This window comes from Nuphar pumila, chromosome 7, assembly GCF_984573655.1.
Source record: "Nuphar pumila chromosome 7, dmNupPumi1.hap1.1, whole genome shotgun sequence".
Taxonomy (NCBI): domain Eukaryota; kingdom Viridiplantae; phylum Streptophyta; class Magnoliopsida; order Nymphaeales; family Nymphaeaceae; genus Nuphar; species Nuphar pumila.
In genome coordinates this window covers 121,352,772-121,374,616 of record NC_143255.1, presented here as the reverse complement: position 1 = coordinate 121,374,616, position 21,845 = coordinate 121,352,772, and the positions used below count along the sequence as shown (strand labels likewise).

Genomic DNA, 21,845 nt, shown 5'->3' with positions numbered 1-21,845 from the left:
ACTCATTTCCAGCAGATGGCCCGTCATAATTGGATTTTTTTTCTTGAAAAAAAAAACGGTTCGAATAGCCATTTCCCAGCCACCACCGTTCCGAAAATTGCCAATTATTTTTTTATTTTTGATAGAAAATGGTTGGCCGGCCATTTTTCCGGCCAACCACTGATCGAGAAATGGCGAGACCTGTTTGTTTTTATTTGTCTATTATGACTAGTAAAAAACATATTTTATATGCTAGATATTTTAAAATGTGTCCTCATGCCCTACTTTAAGAACATCACATATTGGTGGTATCCGTATCCTTATCCATATCTTTGTGACAGTTTTGTTCAATTCCTGCCCTTTTCATCTGTAGTTTGACACGTGTTACAACTGGATAAGTGATAAGATGCCACCCTGGATTTGTCAACTAATGATTGCCCGCCATGTTGCATGGGATCACCCTGACCAAGTACTAAATTAATGAAGGATAAACCCACGGAGTTTTAGGCTGTCATGACAGTGATCGTGGGTACGGTAGGCAGAGTCAGTGCGGTTAAGTCTCTGATTATGATTCTGAGGGCGATTTCTTCGTGTAAATACCAAAAAATAGTAAGAGCAACATCTAGGGTAACCCATCAGAGGTCACCCTGGTGCAGTTCATTGCATCCAAAATGCCAGTGGGACTCAAACATCTCCTTGATGGGCTCACATTTTTTTTTCAAAACCGTTGATGCTTCAGATGAATAGCATCTAGAGTTGGCAAAATGAAGGTCATTCTGACCTGATACTCACTCAAAATTAATAGTATAATATATTTTAGATAATACTTATATTCTTCAGTTTATCCTCTCTCTCTCTCTCTCTCTCTCTCTCTCTCTCTCTCTCTCTCTCTCTCTCTCTCTTCGGTCTGCGTCTCTTGCCATGAGGCCGAAGCTGGGTGTATTTCCTGGTGGGTAAAGAGGACCTGGGGTGTTTACACCAATGAGAGCTCGCGATTAAATGACATGGTTCACTATAGTTAAAAAAAATGAAAAAATGGTCCATTTCCAATGGATGCTAAGGTTGAAAGAGAAGTGCAAAGATCCAGTTCATACCCAACCTGCTGTGTCGAATTGGATGTCCAATAGACCATGACCACCAAACACAGATCTCCAACGGCGTTCCTGTGTTTTCATAGTTGCATAACAGGAGAAGAAAATCAGGTTGATCATATACCCTGGGTCCCATTCAGCTAGCTGGACCCACAGCAGTCAAAGGAACTCGGTCGAAATCGCGCCGAAACCTATCGGCCGGCTTGGCATATGAAAGCTGACCAAGTTCATGAACTCCAATAGCTGTCATTATACAGTTACAATATTGAAAACCTCAGTCAGTTGTGACAGTTTCTGATTCACATGAACTCTCAGGAGCTGCTGGTGCACGTCAACTTGTGTTGGGACGTTGCAGGGTCAAAACCCAATGGTATATTTGTATAACTGGTAGGGGTCTGCCTAACCCCAGCTTGCCTTTCAAAAAGAAAAAAAAGATTATGGTTTGTCGAGTCGACAATTGCCGTGGAAATATTGTATTTGTAGAACAGCACAAATCATCACTGAACATTTCTTATTCATTTTGAATCATTAGATTTCGCAAACTTGGTCACGCTTTTGGGTTTGGGTCGAGTTGGGAGCCTTGCATTGAGATGAAAACATCGGTTCCATGTATTGTCAAAATATGATTCTGCGAAGCTTGGGTGACTTGTGAATGTCACCATATTGACCAATCAGACAAGTTCGAAACCCACAGAGAGCGTCACTTGTTGCAAAGTCAAAGCTGGGTATACTCTGCAGTGGGCAGGGGGGACCTCAAGGGTTTTACCAACCGAAGGCAGCCAATATGCAATCGGCGACGGGGAGTTTTTCCTTTGCCTAGCGAAAAAAAAAAATTTATGATTCTGCCAAAATGTGGTGTTGAAGATGGAGTTGATACACATCCTTCTATAAATGGTGCTGAAATGTGGTACTGGACTGACAACTTTATCCCAAACGCACTGCTCCACAACAGCAGGTGTTGGGGAAACTGCAATGCTTCTCCAAATGAAGGAATCCCAAACAGAGCCTTTAGCATTGCAGCACAATAGAGCCAGGTCAAGTCCACTAGCTGCATTGACAAGAGACACTACAAATACCAACGGGGGCTCCACTTGTCTGGTAGGAGCAGCTAGTGCACATCACCTTGTGTTGGGACGTTGCAGGTTCAAAACCCAATGGTATAGATGTATAACTGGTAGGGGTCTGCCTAACCCCAGCTTGCCTTTAAAAAAAACAAAAAGTGACACTATAAACCGGATGCCTGCCTGACCATGAAAAGGAGAAAGGATTAGAAAGCAAAGTATGGGTGAATCAATGCCAAGTCGAGTCACCAAGACAACCAACAATCTCAATTTCTTAAAAAGCAATTTCCTAAAGAAACAGAAAGAGGATGATACCAATTGAGTTTTCCTTCAATAATACCTGAATTTATTAGCAATAACAATACATATATAATCTAAAAAAAATGTAATATTTTTTTTTTCACGTATACTCCAATTGCAACCCTGCCTTCTTCTCACTAAAATAAAACAGTGCAAGGAGGGCCCATCATAAACCTGAAAAGAACTACTACGTACCTGTGAAGACAATACAATCTATATATAAACAAAGAAAGAATTGTAAATAGAATTGAACTTCCCCGGCCAAATATTGCCACCTTCAACTCACTTGCGAGTTTCAAGATCAGCTGGCCTCTTCTTATCTCCAGGCACATATCTAGGGAGTGTCAACAGAGTATTCACCCTGGTGACACCCTCCAATGCCGACCATTCAGCAGCCTCAACAAAAACCTCGTCGCTATCATCGTCTTTCTTCGACATGCTTCTTACCAGTTTCTCTTGGCTTTTGTGCAATGAAGACTCCTTACCTCCCTTGCTCCGGTGTGCTGGGGAGCATGGTCCACCAGCTTCTAGCGCAATTTCGCAGCCAGTGCGAACAGTGGCAGACCTTTCAAAGACTGGACTTGATGGCAGATCACCTTCATCAGTCCTGGCAATTGTTGAAGCCACCTCTGCTGATTCCAAAGCTGGTTCTTTTGGTATCATGTCATCTCTGCTTTTGGAATTCGCCTTCAGAAAGAGACAGACAACGGCACAGTCATCAATCTTAGATGTTGGGTATTTGAGCCTCCATGCTCTGACCGCAGACTCAACCAGGGATCTTGCAGCTAATGAGCGGGCCGGTGCCAATGCCACAATGTCGACTACTTCTTTGTTGGAGAGGACATCCCACACCTATGGTATCAGAAATTATTAAAATAAGAATTTAAACTTTACGCAAGTAGGATAGCTCATAACCAGGAAAGCAATCTATGGAACAGCCACGAGAACTTCGAAGTTAAGCATGCTTAAAAAGGCTTAACCGCATGCTTTTATTTTTCCTTTTGAGACAGTACAAAACACCTACCCCATCAGTAGCTAGCACAACAAACTCATCTCTTTCAGTGAGGTGGTGGTAGGATACTTCAGGGACCGAGATCAATCCAAAATCCTTTAAACAAAAATCACCAAATGCTCTTGCCATCGCCAAACCAGGGGAATCAACGTGGGGAAGCCACACACGTGCCACTTCTGGCTCATCGTGCAGGGCAAAGATCCGCCCTCTGCATCGCTGGATCCTCTCTGCTTCTCCTGCAAAGTGTTAATAAGTCATTGTTTTATCAAAACATACGGAGAGAGAGAGAGAGAGAGAGAGAGAGAGAGAGAGAGAGAGGATCACTTGGAAGATTGGGCTTAAGGTCCACAGTCAACTGAACAGCAATTAGTCTGTCATCTTCATCCCTTGTGCCCAATACAGCTCTAGAATCACCAATGTTGCCAATTACAAGATCTTGACCCTATATAAAACCAATTAGCAGACTTAGCGCAACAAACAATCTCAAAATAAGGGATACACATATTATCACAGGAAGCAACAAAAACAAGCCTCAACCAAGATTTCAAAATACCTGTCCTAACAGGAGAATGTCTACATACGACTGCCCTTTTTCAAGTCATAATACAAATAGATCAAATAACCAATTTGATCAAGTGTTTGAAACTTTGGGAGAGGGTGATTGAGTCTAGGTTAAGGAAGGTTGTCATGATATCGGAGAATCAATTTGGTTTTATGCTTGGAAGATCAACTATGGAAGCTATACATCTTCTTAGACAACTTATTGAGAGAAATAGAGAGAGGAACATAGATTTGAATATGTTTTTTATTGATTTGGAGAAGGCATACGATAGAGTACCTAGGGACGTTCTCTGGTGGACAATGATGAAGAAAGGTGTTTCTCTCAAGTACATTAGTATAATTAAAGATATGTATGAAGGAGTAGTAACCAATGTCCGCACTTGTGGAGGGGTGACAACCAATTTTCCTATAACGGTTGGGTTACATCAAGGATCTGCTTTAATCCCTTTCCTATTTGCTATAGTGATGGATGAGCTTACGAGATCAATTCAAGAAAATGTGTCGTGGTGTATGTTGTTTGTTGATGATATTGTTTTGATTGATGAGTCTAGAGTTGAGGTTAATGCTAAGTTAGAATTATGGAGACAGACATTGGAAGCAAGAGGTTTTAAGTTGAGTAAGAGTAAGACAGAATACATAGAATGTCGGTTTAGTAAGCAACGAAGTAGTGATGAGAGTGTAGTGAAGCTTGGTGAGCAAGAAATACCAGTGGATGATTGTTTCAAATATTTGGGATCTATCATTCAAAAGTATGGAGAAATTGATGGAGATGTAAATCATAGGATAAAGGTTGGGTGAATGAAATGGAAAAGTGCAATTGGAGTGTTGTGCGATCGTAGAATGCCATTGCGGTTGAAGGGAAAGTTTTATAGGACGACTATTAGGCCCGCTTTACTATATGGTACGGAATGTTGGGCTGCCAAGAGACATCATATTCAAAAAATGAGTGTAGCTGAGATGTGTATGCTGAGATGGATGTGTGGAAATACAATAAAAGATAAGATTCAGAACGAGAAAATACGTAATAAGGTAGGTGTTGCACCCATTGAAAATAAGATGAGAGAGAATCGTTTACGATGGTTTGGACATATTCGGCGAAGGCCTAATGATGCTTCAGTTAGAAGGATGGAGAAATGAGAAAATATATTAGTTAAAAGAGGTCGGGGTAAGCCTAGGAAGACATGGATGGAGGTGATAGGAAAAGATATGAATGCTTTGAACCTCACCGAGGACATGGCATTGGATAGAAATGATTGGAGGAGAAGGATTCATGTGAAAGACCCAGAATGATTTTCTTTTTTGATTCATATCGCCGACCCCAATTGTTTTGGGATGAAGGCGTAGTTGTTATTGTTGTTGTTGTTGTTGTTGTTGTTTGCAAGACTCAGAAATCGAGCAGACAAGTTAGGAAGTGGTTATAAGTTACGTTTTATTACTGTTCAAAATAGCCGATAAGGTCAAGCAACAAGGCATTTAGGCCCTTGTGCATCACATACTGATCACTCTATGAGTAGACCATCACTCTTGTCTCAAACATATCAAAATCTTGGCCCCAGCAAACTAGAGTTTGGCTTTCAGTTTACTCAATGACACAAGCTAATTCTATCTTCTAAAGTTTACCTGCTTGACCAAAGTGACGGCTGTTGTCCCACTGCAGAAGCAATCAATATTTGGGTGCAGTTTCAACTCCTTATCCATCACCTTGAAGGCCCTGAGAAATGACTCTTTAAGTGTCAAAAATATCTCTGGAAGCTTCTCCATCTCATCAAGCTCTGTGGATGACCTCGGTTCCTCATCCGTGCACATAAATGAGGTATCATCTGATACCATGCTGCTTGCAGCACTAATGTTATCACGCAAACTATCATCATTGCCAATATTAACCTGCCAGTGTGCACTCAACTTGAGTGGAAGAGAATCTCTCACTCTTTTGGCAACAACATGACCAAAGGGACCATGGCCATCAAAAACTCCACAGAAAACAGTATCTGTTCTGGAACCAAAATTCTGAAGACAACCACAAATTGAAAATCAGGTGCAAAACTTAATATGGGTAATAAATACAGAAGCAAATAATTACCAGAATTCTATAAAAAACAGAGGAATAAAACGAACACTCCCATGACTAACTTTGCAAATTCAAAATTTTGCAAAGAACAAACACCATTAGATGACCAAATCAAGGGAAAATGCAAAGCATGTAGCGTGAGAGAGAGAGTAGGTTTGTACTGCATATTAAACCAAGAAAAAAGAATCATAGCCATAATGGTGCAGTAAATGTGATTGGAGCAGAAAACTGTGGGATAACCTAAGGTGCTGCAACTTTATCATTTGGCCGACCATTAAAATTTTATGCTTGTATTTGTCAACATATTGTCTGAACAAAAAAAAGCATAATAAAGATCACATCAACTCTCTAGTCCAGTTGATAACATAAGCAAACTCACAAGCTGAGTTCACCCAGCAGAACTTTTATGCCTAAACAAAAAATGCATAATTAAGATTATAACAACTCTCAAATCTAGTTTATAAAATAAGCAAATTGACAGTTTGTGAGCTCATGCAGCAGAATCCACTGGATATCTAAATCAACTGATTCACTATACCTTCTTCAACCAAATGAGGCATTTACCAAAAAGGGAACTCAAAGCAGCAAACAGTGGTCAGAGCAACATACAAGGAAACCAATCTACAAAATTATTTAATGCAAAACAATGATCACAAAAGTAACCAAGTTGTCCACAATAAAAATGCAGTATGATTTTCGCTAAGTCAATTTACAAATCCCAAGCGTTTGGCTGCTCAGGCAATACATTCGTCATGGCAGAATTTCTTTCTTCAGGAATGGCATGTGTAAATACTTAGAACATCAGATACGACTCGACCTTCTAAATATGGCAAATCATTTATGGAGAATTCAAATGTTAGGTCCTATCTGCAGACCTACCAACCAAACCAGATGTCTGGAACTTCTTTATCTGTGTATGTATATATATATATATAGAGAGAGAGAGAGAGAAAGAGAGAGAGAGAGAGAGAGAGACTGGAGAATTGAACTTTTAGGTCCTTCGACCTGCTGATCTATCAACCAACATCTGTTTTATACCTCGCCTATACAAACTCAAACTAAGCGAATACCTGAATTCAAGCCATCTGGACACACACTAGACTAAACCATATCTAATCCTTTTATTGCACAAATATAAATTCTTGTTAAAATTATGGCAATAAGATAATGACTAGGAGGGTCCGAAAGGATGCCCAGGAGAAACATTGCAACCATCATACGTAGGGTACATTTGAATCCCCTTAAGTGAAGCCGATCCAATTTTAACACTTTCACTTAACCATGCATGGTATTTGTAGGGCTGAAACCCAAACCTTACCAAGCAAAGCAGTAGCTCAGCAGTCATACCCAGCAAAGCCAGTTCATTTGAAAAGGCTAGGAAAATTTATACACATAGCAGGTTCTTTCCTGAAACCATTTACCAATGGATAAAATAGTACGGTAGAATTTTCTTCCAACCAAAAAGATAAGGCAATTTTTTATGACAAAAAAGGATAGACATGAAAATAATAAATTTAATTTCAGAAGTGCAAAAAAAACTAACCTCCCAAACGATCATGGCATCCTGATTAATGCCCTTCCTGCCTTGCTGACTGAACAAAGAAGCAACCCTGCTTGCCCCATTAAGGAACATTCTCCCTGGTATCTTACGCAGCTGTTCCTCCCTCTTGGAATCAAAAGAAGGGCCTCTCATCCCATTCTTCTTCTTCACACCCTTCCTATTCCTTGGAGAATATGAGGGGAGAGAACTGCTCCCGTCTGTTGACAAACAGGACCCCATCCTGAGGGCCCTGATGATATTGAGTATGCAATCCAGACCAACCACACAATTAAAACTCCGGTTTGCAGAAGACGAATCGGTTGGAACCCAGTTACAATATCCCAACTTGCTCCTTCAATATGATATTCTGCTTAGCTCTGTTATATAGATGATCAATACTTGATTTCTCAACTTCTCCTCCTTTTTGTTATATAAAAAGCCTCAACGAAGTATGAAAGGGCTTCTTTCTTCAAATTCTTCAAGAATAACCCAAAGGCCACGTCAGAGGTTCCTTTTACCCCTTGCCGCAAACAAAAAGATGCTAAAAGTAGCCAATCAGCATGACCAAAGGCTAAAAGACATTTTTCATGGAAAAAGGTGCCCCAGCTCTTTCTCTCAATTAATTCAGATAATTCACATAGAAGATAACAAGATAAAACCCGTGACAATTCCCAATCACCACTGCTGCAAGTTTAAACAACCAAGCTTGCAATTCCCATTAAGACTTGAGAGAAGAATCCAAGACCTCACAAAGAAATTAAAAGAAACGCCACCACCGCTCCAGTATCTTCTACCTCAGTCTGCTTAAATCCAAGAACTAACAAACTTCAAATATAAGAATCTGCAATACAAATGCTGATTGGAGATGGTGGTAGTCGAGAGATCAAGGTTCGGATGGGGGAACCTTTACAAACTGATCTCAACTCCCATTACCATAAAATCGAAAATGAAAATAGAGATAGATACTCAAATTAAGGACCTAAATTCCTCCAAGAATGCTCTAATCCAACAACGTGGACGAAGAAAACACGCTAATTGGTTCCCCAATCCCGATCTTCACCTTTCCCCTGAAAAAAAAAGGAAAAAAATCAGAAACATGTCTTTGAGTGATCTTCATTCAACTAATCAGCCTCAAGTCATGTTATGAAGCATTTAACCAAACATAACATAAAAACCAGTTTGAATTTCAAGTTCAATTTCAAAACCAGGAACATAAAAAACCAACGACACGAGATATTCTTTTCCTGCAACATAAGGGAAAAAAAAGAACTTTAAAATATTCAAATAAAAAGGGAAACTTCTAGTATCAATGACAGAAACTTTGAAATAGATCCATAATTTTGGTTAAAAAAAACCTTGAAAAGCAACCAGAAATGTACAAATTCGGACGTCACCAATCAGGCCAATGATAAACTTCAAGAATTTATCCAATACTGTTCGATTCACATAAGTTGTAAGTTTCTGAGGGAAAAGATGAGAAAGAGATGGTTGAAAATTTTACATTATCCGAAACATAACGAGACAATACCCAGAGAATCAACGGGAACGGCACGAAAAAATGCAGAAATTCCAAAGTCGGAGACGGAAAGGTTTTGAAAAGGCACGGAATAACTTACAGACGAACGCATCAAATAATTCGTATAAAGTAGAAAAGGGAAGCCTTTTCAAGAATTTCAGAAACAAGAAGAAATAAGAATAAGAGAATATCGAAAGCCATCACGAATATTTAGGATAATAAATAGGGGGAATTTCACGAAGATAAATATCGCAAAAAGCAGAAAAGAAAAACGACTCGAAGAAAAATTCAGAAAAAATCAAGAAATTGCAGATCTAAATGCAGCAAGAAATACAGAAAGAGTTGACAGAATTTCGAACTTTTCTGAAATTGTCACAAATCTTCTTCCAAAAGAAAAAAATGATTAGAAATTGTCCACAAAACCGAAGGACTACTAAGCGAATAATGAACACAAAAATGAAAAAAATCGATAAAAAGGTGAATCAAAACGGAAGAGGAAAGATGATTTTTTTTAAGAAATCTTCAGAATTTATAAGATTTTAAATCTTCTACGGGATCACAGAGATGCAGAGAAAACAACGAGAGGAGATCATTTTAGATTTTTTTCTTCCTTTGATCTCCGCCGATGTTCATCTTCGGAAAAAGAAAAAAAATTAAAATTAATTAGAAGGGGAAAAAAATCAGAAATTCTAAGAATTCTCATGAAATCCTACGTTTTAAAATAAAGACGAAACCGAGGGAGCAAAAAAAGCCTCTCTTTTCTCCGGCTTTTGAATTCTCATCCACCTTCTTACCAGTTTATCTTGAAAATCAAATCCTAACCTGATCTCCTGCATGAAACACCGAAAAAAACAGAAAAACCACCGAATTTTTATCCAAATACATAAAAAACCTTCGCGGAATTCCGTGACTTGGAGCAAAAAGGAAGGGAAAAGAAAAAAAAGAACGACTTTTCCACCTTTCTTTTTTCTCCCCCGTCTTTCTGATCGACAATTCTATAGATCGATTTTCCTCGGTTTCTTATCTTTAAAGAGGAAAATCAACCTGACCTGATCCGTAATCCTGCGATGACCAAGAAAGAGAAGGGGGCGATCAATGCATCTCTCTCTCTCTCTCTCTCTCTCTCTCTCTCTCTCTCTCTCTCTCTCTCTCTCTCTCTCTCTCTCTGAGTCCCCCCTTGGCTTCTCAAAAGAAGGGATCTTTTTCGCGCAAGAATCCTTGACCGGGCCAACCTTTCCCCCTTCTAGGGGCTTGACTTCATCAAGCCATCCTCATCCCATTCCCGTCGTTTCCTCTCTCTCTCTCTCTCTCTCTCTCTCTCTCTCCTTTTCTTACCTTCTACCTCTTCCCTCTACTTTTCCCTCTTCACCTTTTCCAAACACACTTTTCCGCTCTCTCTCTCCGTCGCCTTCTTCCTGTTCTCTTTTTTTCTTTCGAGTGTATTTTTAGCTTTATCCGGAACTGGAAGAGCCGCAGTTCTCGGAAATGAAATTGCCGAATTTCGGACGTTAAAAACGTAATCAGGGTTAGTTCGAAGCTGGTAAATCAGTAAAAGGTCCTTTATATCTCGATATTTTACGTTTATGACGGATTTATCCTTATGAGGTGGGCCTGGATTCCGGACAATGGGCGGGGCCAGGCCAGCTCGCCCCGTTTAGTGAACGCGCTTAACCGGCGATTGACAGGCCAAGCCTGCTCAAGCACAATCCGTTGACGAACCGGTTCAGGTCAGGCCCAGGTGTAATACAAAACCCATGGCCTGCTCGTTAGGCCCATGGGCCTTCTTCGGACCAGGTCAGGCCGGGTTGCAAGCCATGGTATATTTACAACATTTCTCATTTATTTTCTTGAATTCAAAGGCTCTTTTAGAAAAAATTTAAAAAATCCAAAACAATAGATGAGATCCAAGATAGATTCATGTTTTGAATCACATATTTATATTTGGTACAATCGATTGTACATCCAATTTAGTTAAAATCTATTTAGTTGGTGTCAACTCTTCAATCATGTGTTTACAAAGAAAAATTATATTTTTGTTAGTCGAGAAAATTTAATGCTTTATAGCCATTGATTTTTGGATCTCGGTATGGTTGGTAGGAACTGTCAGTGCATTGCACATCTGCTTGTGGTGGGACGTTACAGGTTCAAAACCCAATCCTATATTGACCTGGGGGTCTGCCTAATGATGCATTTATAGCTATTGATTTTGGTTGGATTCTGACAATTTAAAAGCCAGTTTCCACTATACAAAACATATCTTTGGCGTTGGATGTGAGAAAAAAAACTAACAATATATATATATATATATATATATATATATATATATATATATATATATATATATATATATATATATATATATATATATATATATATATATAAAAGCTAGCTTAAACTTGACCCATTCAGGGTAGGCCACAGGCTGCCCAGCCGGTTATCCAGAGCTACTATAAGGGTACAAACCACAAACGGTTAGATATTGGCCAGATCACATGATCTGAATTCGAAACAGTAGATCCAAATATGAGAACATATCTGAATAATATTCGACAAGGTAGGATTGATTCAGATCCGAAATATATGTGCCAATGCTGAATCAAGTTAAAGGTATGTTTTTAATTATGTAAAAAATGCAATCAAGACAAAATGCTGATCTTAACGGGACCTGTATGTTTGACCCGGACCCGGGGCTGACTCGACCTACCATAAGTAAAACAATACCAGGGTCTGGTTAGGATCATATAAACCAGACCCAGCCCATACCTGTTAAAATAATCTTTTTGTTTGTTTTTTACATTGAAAATTTTCGTATCTCAACTGGAACTCGGGTTGGATTTGCATCTGGTATGAATTTTCATAAAACAATACATGTCCGGATATTAATCAGACTCTATAAGTCTACCCGAATTCTTAATTGTACATCCTTTTTTCATACCAAACCCAGATCCTATCGGACTCGGAATGGGTCCAGAACAAATCATACCCAACCCTTTGAAAGCCCTGCCCACTAGGAGCACACCGGCCCAGCTTTTATGGTTGTATTATGAAATACAAATATAAAATGAATATTTTGATAGAAAAAATACATAAAATTTATTTCAATTATTTCTCATTTTCATTGCAGCTTCTTCTGTTCTCTTTTATGCTTCCTTTCTCAAGCTCAGCTTCTTACCCAGGTAACCATACAATGAACTATTTTGGGATCCATCTACATCATGGATCCAGCCACAAATCATATAAAAAGTCAAGTAGTTTCAGTTACTTATGAAAGCGTATTTATCTGATCCAGAAGTTATCCAAATGGCCTTGTTTCCAGACCCTAATAGTTGGAATTAGGGTTGTCCTGGATCCTAGACCTCTGATCCATATAAAATCTGCTTATAGAAAAAGGAACTAAATGGATCTATCCCAGGATCTGAAAGGGTTCATTCAAATGTACCTTATGGGTGTTTGTTTAATGCCCTTTCTTATCAAAGAGGCTCTCTTTCATAGGAAATAGCTCTTTCTTAAAAAGGCTGAAACAAACATGCTCATGAGAAATATGTAGTGAGACCGAAAAAATAGCTTTCCAGTCAAAATGGGTTCATACCTCATGGGAAGCATTTTTCCTCCCAAATGGCCCTTTGAAAGAAAATAATCTTTCCTTGGTTAGGAGTGTAACAAACACCCCTTAAGGATGAGTTTGATTGCTTGTCCAGGATTGGACAGAACAATAAAACATAAAAGGCAAAACTCATGTTCTCTTTATTTTATAACAACTGTACTACTTTCAGTGTTTGTTTCAATTGAACAAAAAGTTTTGTTTCTTGTATTTAGCATTTGATTTTTAAGTTGTTGGAACAACTTGGACACATATGGATAATGAGTCGGATAACTTCATTTTGGATGGTACGACTCGATCTGCTCCATCATATGTGACATGTTTTAACATATTTATTATGGATTTTTTTCTCCGAATATAGATTTTGGATTGGATCTAAAAACTAAAAAATGTTTAAAATTTGGGTAATTTAAGAAAAAAAGAAATCATATATATATATATATATATATATATATATATATATATATATATATACTTTAATCATTGTCATATTGGATCTAATTATGAGAGTTTATAAAAAAAATATGGATTTTAGCACTGAATATGGATCTCAAACTAGATCCAAGTATGAAAAAATATTTAAATTTTAGGTAATTTAAGAAAAATAAGAATTTATATTTTTTATATATAAATACAAAAACTATAAATAAATCATAAAACCCTAAAATGAAAGAAAATAAATCATAAATAAACCAAAAAACCTTAAACTACAAGAAAAATAAATCATAAAATCAAAGAAACCATAAATAAATCATAAAAGTAATTATAAAAAACCCTACTTCAAACCCTAATAAAAAAGTTAAAGAAAAATAACCCTAATCAAGTACAAGAAAAGCCCTAATCAAACTAACTATTGAAAGCCCTAATTGAAAAAAAATGATTTAAAGCCCTAATCAAAGAAAATAAAAGAAAAAATCTCTAATCAAATTAAATATCAAAAGCCCTAATCAAAACAAATCAAATAAAAAATCCTAATAAAATTAAATGTAAAAATTCTAATTAAAGATATTTGATTATCAATGAAAATCTAAGGAAAAAAAGGCCTAATCGAAGTAAGTTTTTAGCTCTGGTTCACTCACCTCGTTGATGCTTATACAAATACTTAGGTGCGTTGTGATCTGAATCCAGGTGAAATCCCATTGTAGATGGGTCTGGATCCAAACTGGATCAAGCATAAAACTAGTTACTTGATCGACTGGATACCTGAACCATATTGAGCTCACGAGTCAGGACCTGGATCCGGTCTTGCCGGTATCTCTTTGAATGAGTTGAGATGCTTGAAAATAGGGTCCGCTTGGCGGATAGGGATACCTGCTAGAAGTGTAGTTTTGATGTTGGGTCTGGATCCATCACATCCATATCCAATAGCCAATCACTTTGCCAATGGGTCCAAAGCCATGGGTCTTGGATTAAAGCGGAATTTTCTGTGGGTCCAGGAAAAAAGGAATCTCATTCCCAATTCCTCAAATCTTAGTTGCCAAACTCATCTTATCTTACCTTAAGAATTGTTTTTTCTCACACAAATTGAGGAATCAATCCTTTGTTGACATCATAAGAAAGGGGAAAATATATATTATAGAGACCATATCAGGTCATAGCCAGCCTTGGATGCCGTTCATGCATGAGATGAACGGCAACCCAAACACCATAATTTTTCCTTGTTTTACAGCCATTCAATTTTGTGCTTTAGATGCCCGTTCATCCAGAACTTGAATGGCTCTCAAAAATTTTGTGAGACCCATCTGAGAAGTAAACTATTTAACCATGGTGTTTCTGTTACCATTCATTACATTGATGAACGGCATCCATCAGAGGTGCCTTTGACTTGATCTTGTCGTGGTCAAATGAGATAGCTAGATTGCTAGGTTACACTTAGGGATGCACAATGAACCAAGCCAACTCGAGCTGGACTTGGTTAAGTTCGGCCCGAAGCTCGTCCGTGCTTTAAATGTGCCGAGCTTGTACATGGTTCTGAGGCTCGGACGAGAATTCAATAAGGCTCGAATAAAAGTATATATATATATATATATATATATATATATATATATATATAATATGTTTGCAAGAAAAATCAAAATTCATTGTTGCTATAATGGACAGGCATTAGTCTTTTCTTCAAAAGGTGCTGAGCTTGAATCTTGTTTTTTACTTTTTTCGACGGACGTTAATTTAGAGGATTTTTAGTATGTATATATTTTTTTTTGGATTACAGTAACCAAAATGCAAGATCTGTGGTGGGTCACTTGTGAAATGTTGGAAGAGGTTAGGTATTGAATCCAACCTTCTCAAATTATTTACAAGATGCAACTTTTTTGAAATGTCATTAGAACTCGGCTCGGCTTGAGCTCGAAACCAAGCCGAGTATGGATAATGCCATTCAAGCTCAAGCCAAGCTTGGACAGAGGCACTTTTAACTGAGCCCAGTTCGAACAGCCTAGGCTAGGCTCAAGCTCAGCTCCTCTGCATCCCTACTACTTACAGTTACACTATCTAACGAAGGTCTTCAAATCAAATCTACCAGGAGCTATCCCCTCTTGTCTATTAATTATAGTGTTTTTTATTATTGCTAAAATTTTAGGTATATTTTTTAAATTTTAGTTAAGAAAGCACATTATTTTGGAATGAAGCACCTCCATTTAACTGTTAAAAGGATTAGACCAATTGAATCATGTTTTTCGATAAAAATATGATTTTTGAATATTTATAAAAATTATGAGCCGTTGATTTTTAAACTTAAAAAACATGCACAAGTGTAACAACCAGATGATCCAAAAGCTGATTCATAAAGATCAAGCATGCAAATCATATGTCCTTTCGTGGGGTTTTATAAAAGTCAAACCCTCTGACATCCTCGCCGTCCATTGCTTCAATGGGGTCCACCGAAAAGTTAATAATGACGTCAAGATTGACCGCCATACTGGTAACCGTTCATCACCGTAATTGACTATGGAGATGTCAAATCACTTTCCCAAAGTAATTTGGCAGGTCACCTGATCTACCCACTCCACACGGCTGTACCATTAAAAGAAAATCCAATCATAAAATTGCATTATCTCACGGACAATTGATTTATGAAAAATTTAAAAAAAAAAATGTGTATATCAACAATCCAAACGGTAGTTTCTACCTCGTTACTAGGTTGTGTAGGAAAAGTGATGTGTGGAGCGGAAGTGGGGAAGTGAGTGTTAAAAGGTAGTATAAAACATGAATAGTTTTGAAAGCTATTACCAAAGCCTGTGAAAAGTGAAGAAAGAAGCATTAAAGAAATAAGGGAGGAAGATGTGGAAAGCAATGATGAAATAAGGAGAAAAATAAATAAATAATAATATGAAAAATACAAAAACAAGGAATAAGTGAGGAGGAGTCCCAAAGGAGTTTGGCGTGGAACGAGACCCTAGGCCCATTAGGCAGGTAGTATAGGTTCAAATTTCATGGGCGTCCCCCTTGCATAAGCCAAAGCAACTTTTTGGGGGCAAGGGTAAGCCCACGGAGTTTTACTATCCTAAAGGTGGTTTTTAAGTGCAAATATAAAAAAAAAAGTAAAGGAAAACATGAGGTAAGCAAGTGGCATGCGAAAAAGTGATTTAAGAAAAAAGCGGAAAGTGCATTTCCCACAAATGAGAAGTGAGTTTTTGTAAAATCATACTGTTGGAGTGGCTATTCCAACAGTCACGTTCCAAGAGAAATGTTTCTTGAGGTTGAAAGTCATTTCAACAAACACATTTCAAGAGAAGAGTCTCTTGAGGAATGAAGAGATTTCTTCCAGAGATTGTGTCTCAAAGCTTGAACCCGCTTCGTAGTCTATAAAATGCAAGTGAAGCAGTGTATGGGATATACAATACATTATACACAAAATTCATAGCATTAAGCAAATAAGAGTGTTGAGAGTTTGGACACCCTGGCGATTTAGAGCGTAACTGTGAAGCCTTCATCCCGCTACAAATTTGGATTTGTGCGTAGTCACTTCCCAACATTGGTATCAGAGCCAAGTTGTGCGGGCTTGACAGGTCCTTGTCGGTGAAAGTGTGCACACCGGTATTTCTGTATCACCATCGTCAAAAAAAAGAAAAACAAACAATTCAAACAGGAAAATAAGCGATTAAGGACAGTGAAGATTTTTTTCTGTTTGAGAAAACTCGGTTTATCAGGGCAAAAAAAAAACTTATCGTCGGACCGACTCTAGCTTGCATTGAAACCGCACACACCCAAATCGGGTTTTAGTGGTTTCCTCCATCCTGTAGGGTTACTGCCGAAAAACCCAAAAAGAAAAAAAACTTTCGTCGTTGGCAGAAGGACGTCGATTACCGTGCAAGAAACATCCACTCTGGCACCGGCAAGAAGCCGGGTGCCGTGTGCAGTCGCCAGAGGTGGACGCCGTGAGTTGTTGCCTGACCGACGTCTTGGTCAGTTGGCAGAGAAGGAAAAAAAACTCAATAGATTACCTCAAGAAGGGGATTGGACGGATAGTGCTTCTTTTTGCCAGAAAAATCGAACGTCAGACCGACTGGCCGATGCTAAAACCGAGCGCGCCCGAATCTGTTGGGTTGTTACTGAAAAACCCAAAACATAGCAGGCGATTGAAGAATGTTGTGACAACGTTGGTACAGGTTGATTAGGCAAGCCATTGCCAAAAAATCGTAGGCGACAGTAGCAGCTAATGCCCAAACAGAATTGGAATCGGCGGCTCAACAGAAATATCACCTGGCTGCAACCCGTTGCCAGAAAAAGCAGCGGGTTGCCGCCTGTTGCCGGAAAAAAAAATGAAAAAGAGGAAAAGGAAAGGGTTTCTGACATACTTGGGAATCGTCGACAGGCAGTAGGGAGTCGTCGAAACATTTTTTGCCAAAAAATCAAGCACGACTTCAACGGGCGGCGGCGGCGGTTTTCTCTGAACATTTTCCCCTGAAACTTTTTCGTTAACAAAAAGGAACCCTAATCGGGTTCCTCTTTGTTTTAACTTATAAATGTTAAAATAAATAAATAAATAAAAACAAAATTTCATAATAAACCTGAAATTTATTGAAAATTCAGAAAAGAGGTTAATTTTCTTAAAAAAAAATAGAAATAACCTGTATCTAACTTTTCTAAAATTGTAGAAAAATAGTTATTTTCTTTTCTGATTACTTTAAGAAATTTTGCAATTTTGGAAAGGCACTCATATTTTCTGAAATTACAAAAAGAGGATCAAAGCTTTCACTTTAACTCAAAAATTTCTATTTTGAGGTTTCTCTTTCCAGTTTTGCTTAAAAAGTCTTCTGTCTTTCTGAAAAATTAGAGAAAAGTGTATGAACTTTCTCATTAACTCAGAAAGTTGCATAAACAGGTTTCTATGTTTTTGTTTGCACAGAACCCCCCTTAAATACTTTCTAAAAATTGTAGAAAAGTGGACCTGAGTTTCAGAAAACCACCTGTTACTTATTTTTGTCAAAAGTGCTTAAATTTAGCAATTTTTGTGAGTTTCTTGCATACTTAAAGATCGTATTGCATGATAAACTAGTTTAGAAGGATTGAAACTAGTTATATTTACAAATATTAGTTGGAATATACTTTATTAATTCTTACATTTGTTCATAATTAAGAAAATGACAAATCGAGTAGTCATGGATGAGTTATCCAAAATCGAAAAACTCAATGAAACAAATTTTGGAATGTGGAGAAAAAAAATAAAATATCTATTGACACATGACAAGACCCTATACATATTGAAGAATGCAAAATCTTCATTAACTGATAAATCAACTGAAGAAAGGAAGAAAGCTTACAACAAGTTTATTGAAGATGATCAACTTGTTCGAGCAACTCTTCTAACATTTATGCAAGATGATCGCATCCGAGTATTTAAAGATTTTGACACTGAGAAGAAAATGATAGAAGAAGTCAAGACAAAGTATGATATGACTTCAGAAACCCATATTCAACTTCTTCTAGAGCAGTACAACTCTTGCAGAATGAAAGAGTCAGATAACGTAGTCGATCATATGAATCAAATGTTGGTAATGGCTAAGGACTTAGCCATAGCAGGAAATGGTATTTCTAAGCATATGCAAATCTCCACCATATTAAATAATCTTCTTCCAACATGAAAAATGGTGTTGATTGCCATGAGGTTAAACCAGAAAAGCCTTACTCTAATAGAGCTCCCTCTGCAATTAGCTCTTGAGCAAGAGAACATATCAAAAGATAAAAAGAGAAAAGTTATGAGTACTCAAGAATCCTTCTCAGCAAATTCTCACAAGTTCAAGCCTAAAGGCACATTCTTCAAGAAATTTAAGAAGAATAAATTCAACAAGAAGCGTCCAGTGCAAACCAAAAACTCCAAAACTGCAATCATAGGAGCATGTTTCTCTTGTAGAAAAGTTGGGCATTTCAAGACTAATTGCCCAAATAGAACAAAAAAAGAGACTTCAAAAAAACAAGTAAATGGAGAATGAGAATTAGTATGCAATGTATCTGAATCATTGATCACACATAGTGATCTCCTAGGGTGGTAGATAGATTTCAGGGCGACGCGACATGTGTCTAAGACAAAGGAAGGACTTGTGGAAATGAAGGAGTTGAAACCTGGAGATCATAAAGTGTATATGGAAAATAACACCTATAGTGATGTTGTCGGGATAGGGGCCTATAGGCTTCAGGTAGAAAGAACTAGTCTCCTACTAACAAATGTACTTTATTTACCTTTCATGAGAAAGAATCTTTTAGCAGTGGGAGATTTTGTTAAAAAGGGCTTCAAAATTCGCTTTCGGGGTGACAAGGTCACTATTGAGAAAGATGGAAAACTGAAGCTCAGGGGTCACTATGATGTTGACCATGGTCTTTTTTGTCTTAATGTAACTCCTTCTACAAGTAATGCATTGAATATTTCTGGTTATATTGATTATGCATTTAATGTAGATGCATATTTATGTCATTTAAGGTTAGGGAATGTAAATGCCAATAAAATGAAAAGAATAATTCACATGAGTTTATTACCTTCCATTAAAAATATAGAATTTGAAAAATGTAAACCATGCATATCAGAGAAAATAACAAGAAAACTTTTTTCTAGAGGAAGTAGGTCATGTGATTTGTTAGTTCTGGTACATAGATATTTGTGAACCTTTAACCGTAAAAATACATGAAAGAAAATCATATTTCATCACATTTATAGATGATTACTCTAGGTATGGATACATATACCTACTTTTTAAGAAATCAAAAGCTCTAGAAAAGTTTAAGGCATACAAACATGAAGTTGAAGGATTAATAGGAAAAAAAATCCAGGTTATCAAATCTGATAGAGGAGGTGAATATAACTCTGAGGAGTTTAAGACCTGCAGTGATAACAATATAACTCCTCATACAATGATGCCTTATATGCCACAATAGAATGGTGTAGCAGAACGAAGGAATAGAACTTTAATGGATATCACAAGATCTATGTTGGCACATGCAAATCTTCCCAAGAAATTTTGGGGAGAAGCAATTTTCACTGCCATATATATCCTGAATAAGGTTCCTTCTAAAGTTATAGAGCTTACTCCCCATGATTTATGGACTGGTAGGAATCCAGACTTGAGTCATTTATGAAAGTGAGGGTCATCTGCTCATGTATTAATTCTTAGTCAAATGAAAGACAAGTTAGATAGTAAAACTATCAAATGCATCTTCATGGGATACCCAAAGGGATCAAAGAGATATCGATTATATAATCCTGAAAAAGGATTTATAGAGAGTAGAGAGGTAGAATTCTGGGAAACTCAAGAAAGCATTTTCGATCTTGAAGATGATGATATTTTTCTGGATATCATAAATGATCTTGGGATACCCATTCAAGATTTAGAGCATAACAATCTAGTTGTGAATAATGAACAAACTTCACAACCAATAACTGGACAGAAAATAATAAGAACTCTTTCATTGTATTTGAATAATTATTATACATTCTTAGGTGGGGAATTATGTTATTCTATGAATTTAGATGAAACTCTTGATAACTTGAGTTTTGAAGATGCAATTGCTTCTAATGAGTCTTAACTCTGGAAGGAAGCAATGAAAGATGAGTTAGACTCTATAGAAAAGAATGGAGTTTGAGAACTAGCTACCTTGCCTAATGGATATAGGGCAATTGATAGCAAATGGGTTCTCAAGAAGAAACTCAAGGTAGATAGATCTATTGATAGATTCAAGGCTAGATTTGTAGCAAAAGGCTATACTCATTGAGAAGAAATTAATTATGAAGAAACTCACTCTCTTGTAGCCAAAATGGCATTTATTCGTATTATTTTGGCATTGGTAGCTTATTTTGATCTTGACTTATATTAAATGAATGTGAAAATGACCTTCTTAAATGTTGAATTTAATGAAATTATTTTCATGCAACAACTAGAAGATTTTAAAATTAAAAGTCAAGAAGATAAAGTATATAAGTTAAATAAATCCTTGTATGGACTTAAACAATCACCAAGATAGTGGCATTTGACTTTTCATAATGCTATAACTAAATTGGGTTATGAGACAAATAGTCTGGATCACTGTGTATATGCCAAAAAAAATGAGAGTAAGTTTATTATGTTATTTCTCTATGTTGATGATATATTAATTGCAGAAAATGATATAGACATGATAAATATAACTAAATCAAAGTTAAGTTCTTGTTTTGAAATGAAGGATATGGTGAGACTTTATATATCCTTGGAATTAAAATCCACAGAGCTAGAAAATTAAGATTTCTATGTCTGAGTCAAGAAAAATATTTTGACCACATTATAAAAAAATTTAGAATTGAAAGTACCAAGGCAAAAGGTACCCCTGTAGTAAAAGGCCAAAAGCTAAGTAAGAATGATTGTCCAAAAGATGGACAAGAAAGGTTGAATGTTCCCTATGCTCAGGCAGTTGGAAGCCTGATGTATGCAATGCTTTGTACTAGACCTTACTCAAACTTTGCTGTAAGTCTAGTAAGTAGATATCAAAGTAACCCTGGGCTCTCTCATTGGGAAGCAATGAAGAGAATTTTTCGACATGTAAAGGGAACTAAGGAACTTAAGGTATGCTATTAGTCAGATAGTTTAAAGCTTGTAGGATACTCAGATGCTGACTTTGCTGGGGATAGGGATGAAGCAGAGTCCACCTCTGGT

General features: G+C 37.2%; 1 protein-coding gene across 3 annotated transcripts; it reads right to left on the bottom strand.

The window, feature by feature from the left end:
* Positions 1–2,376: 2,376 nt before the first annotated feature.
* Positions 2,377–10,606, bottom strand: LOC149833233 (putative protein phosphatase 2C 33). 3 transcript variants are annotated; one of them, XM_090015008.1, is made up of 7 exons: positions 10,087–10,263; positions 9,923–9,958; positions 7,616–8,679; positions 5,625–6,011; positions 3,768–3,885; positions 3,456–3,679; positions 2,377–3,283 (listed from the first exon to the last, which is right to left on the bottom strand). In XM_090015008.1, the coding sequence occupies exons 3-7, from the start codon at positions 7,850–7,852 to the stop codon at positions 2,714–2,716; spliced, it is 1,536 nt and encodes a 511-aa protein (XP_089871134.1). In that variant the 5' UTR covers positions 7,853–8,679; positions 9,923–9,958; positions 10,087–10,263; the 3' UTR covers positions 2,377–2,713. The 3 variants fall into 3 exon arrangements, with proteins under 3 accessions (XP_089871134.1, XP_089871133.1, XP_089871135.1); XM_090015007.1 differs by lacking the exon at positions 9,923–9,958 and having other exon boundaries at positions 10,087–10,606; XM_090015009.1 differs by lacking the exon at positions 9,923–9,958 and having other exon boundaries at positions 3,456–3,670.
* Positions 10,607–21,845: the final 11,239 nt, after the last annotated feature.

Bases quoted from the DNA above. Each gene is read 5' to 3' on its own strand.
- LOC149833233 (XM_090015007.1), bottom strand. From the start codon at position 7,852: ATGGGGTCCTGTTTGTCAACAGACGGGAGCAGTTCTCTCCCCTCATAT. The intron at 3,886-5,624 runs GTAAACTTTAGA...GGTTTTATATAG, and splicing joins CCGTCACTTTGGTCAAGCAG to GGTCAAGATCTTGTAATTGG. The intron at 3,284-3,455 runs GTAGGTGTTTTG...CTGATACCATAG, and splicing joins TTGTGCTAGCTACTGATGGG to GTGTGGGATGTCCTCTCCAA.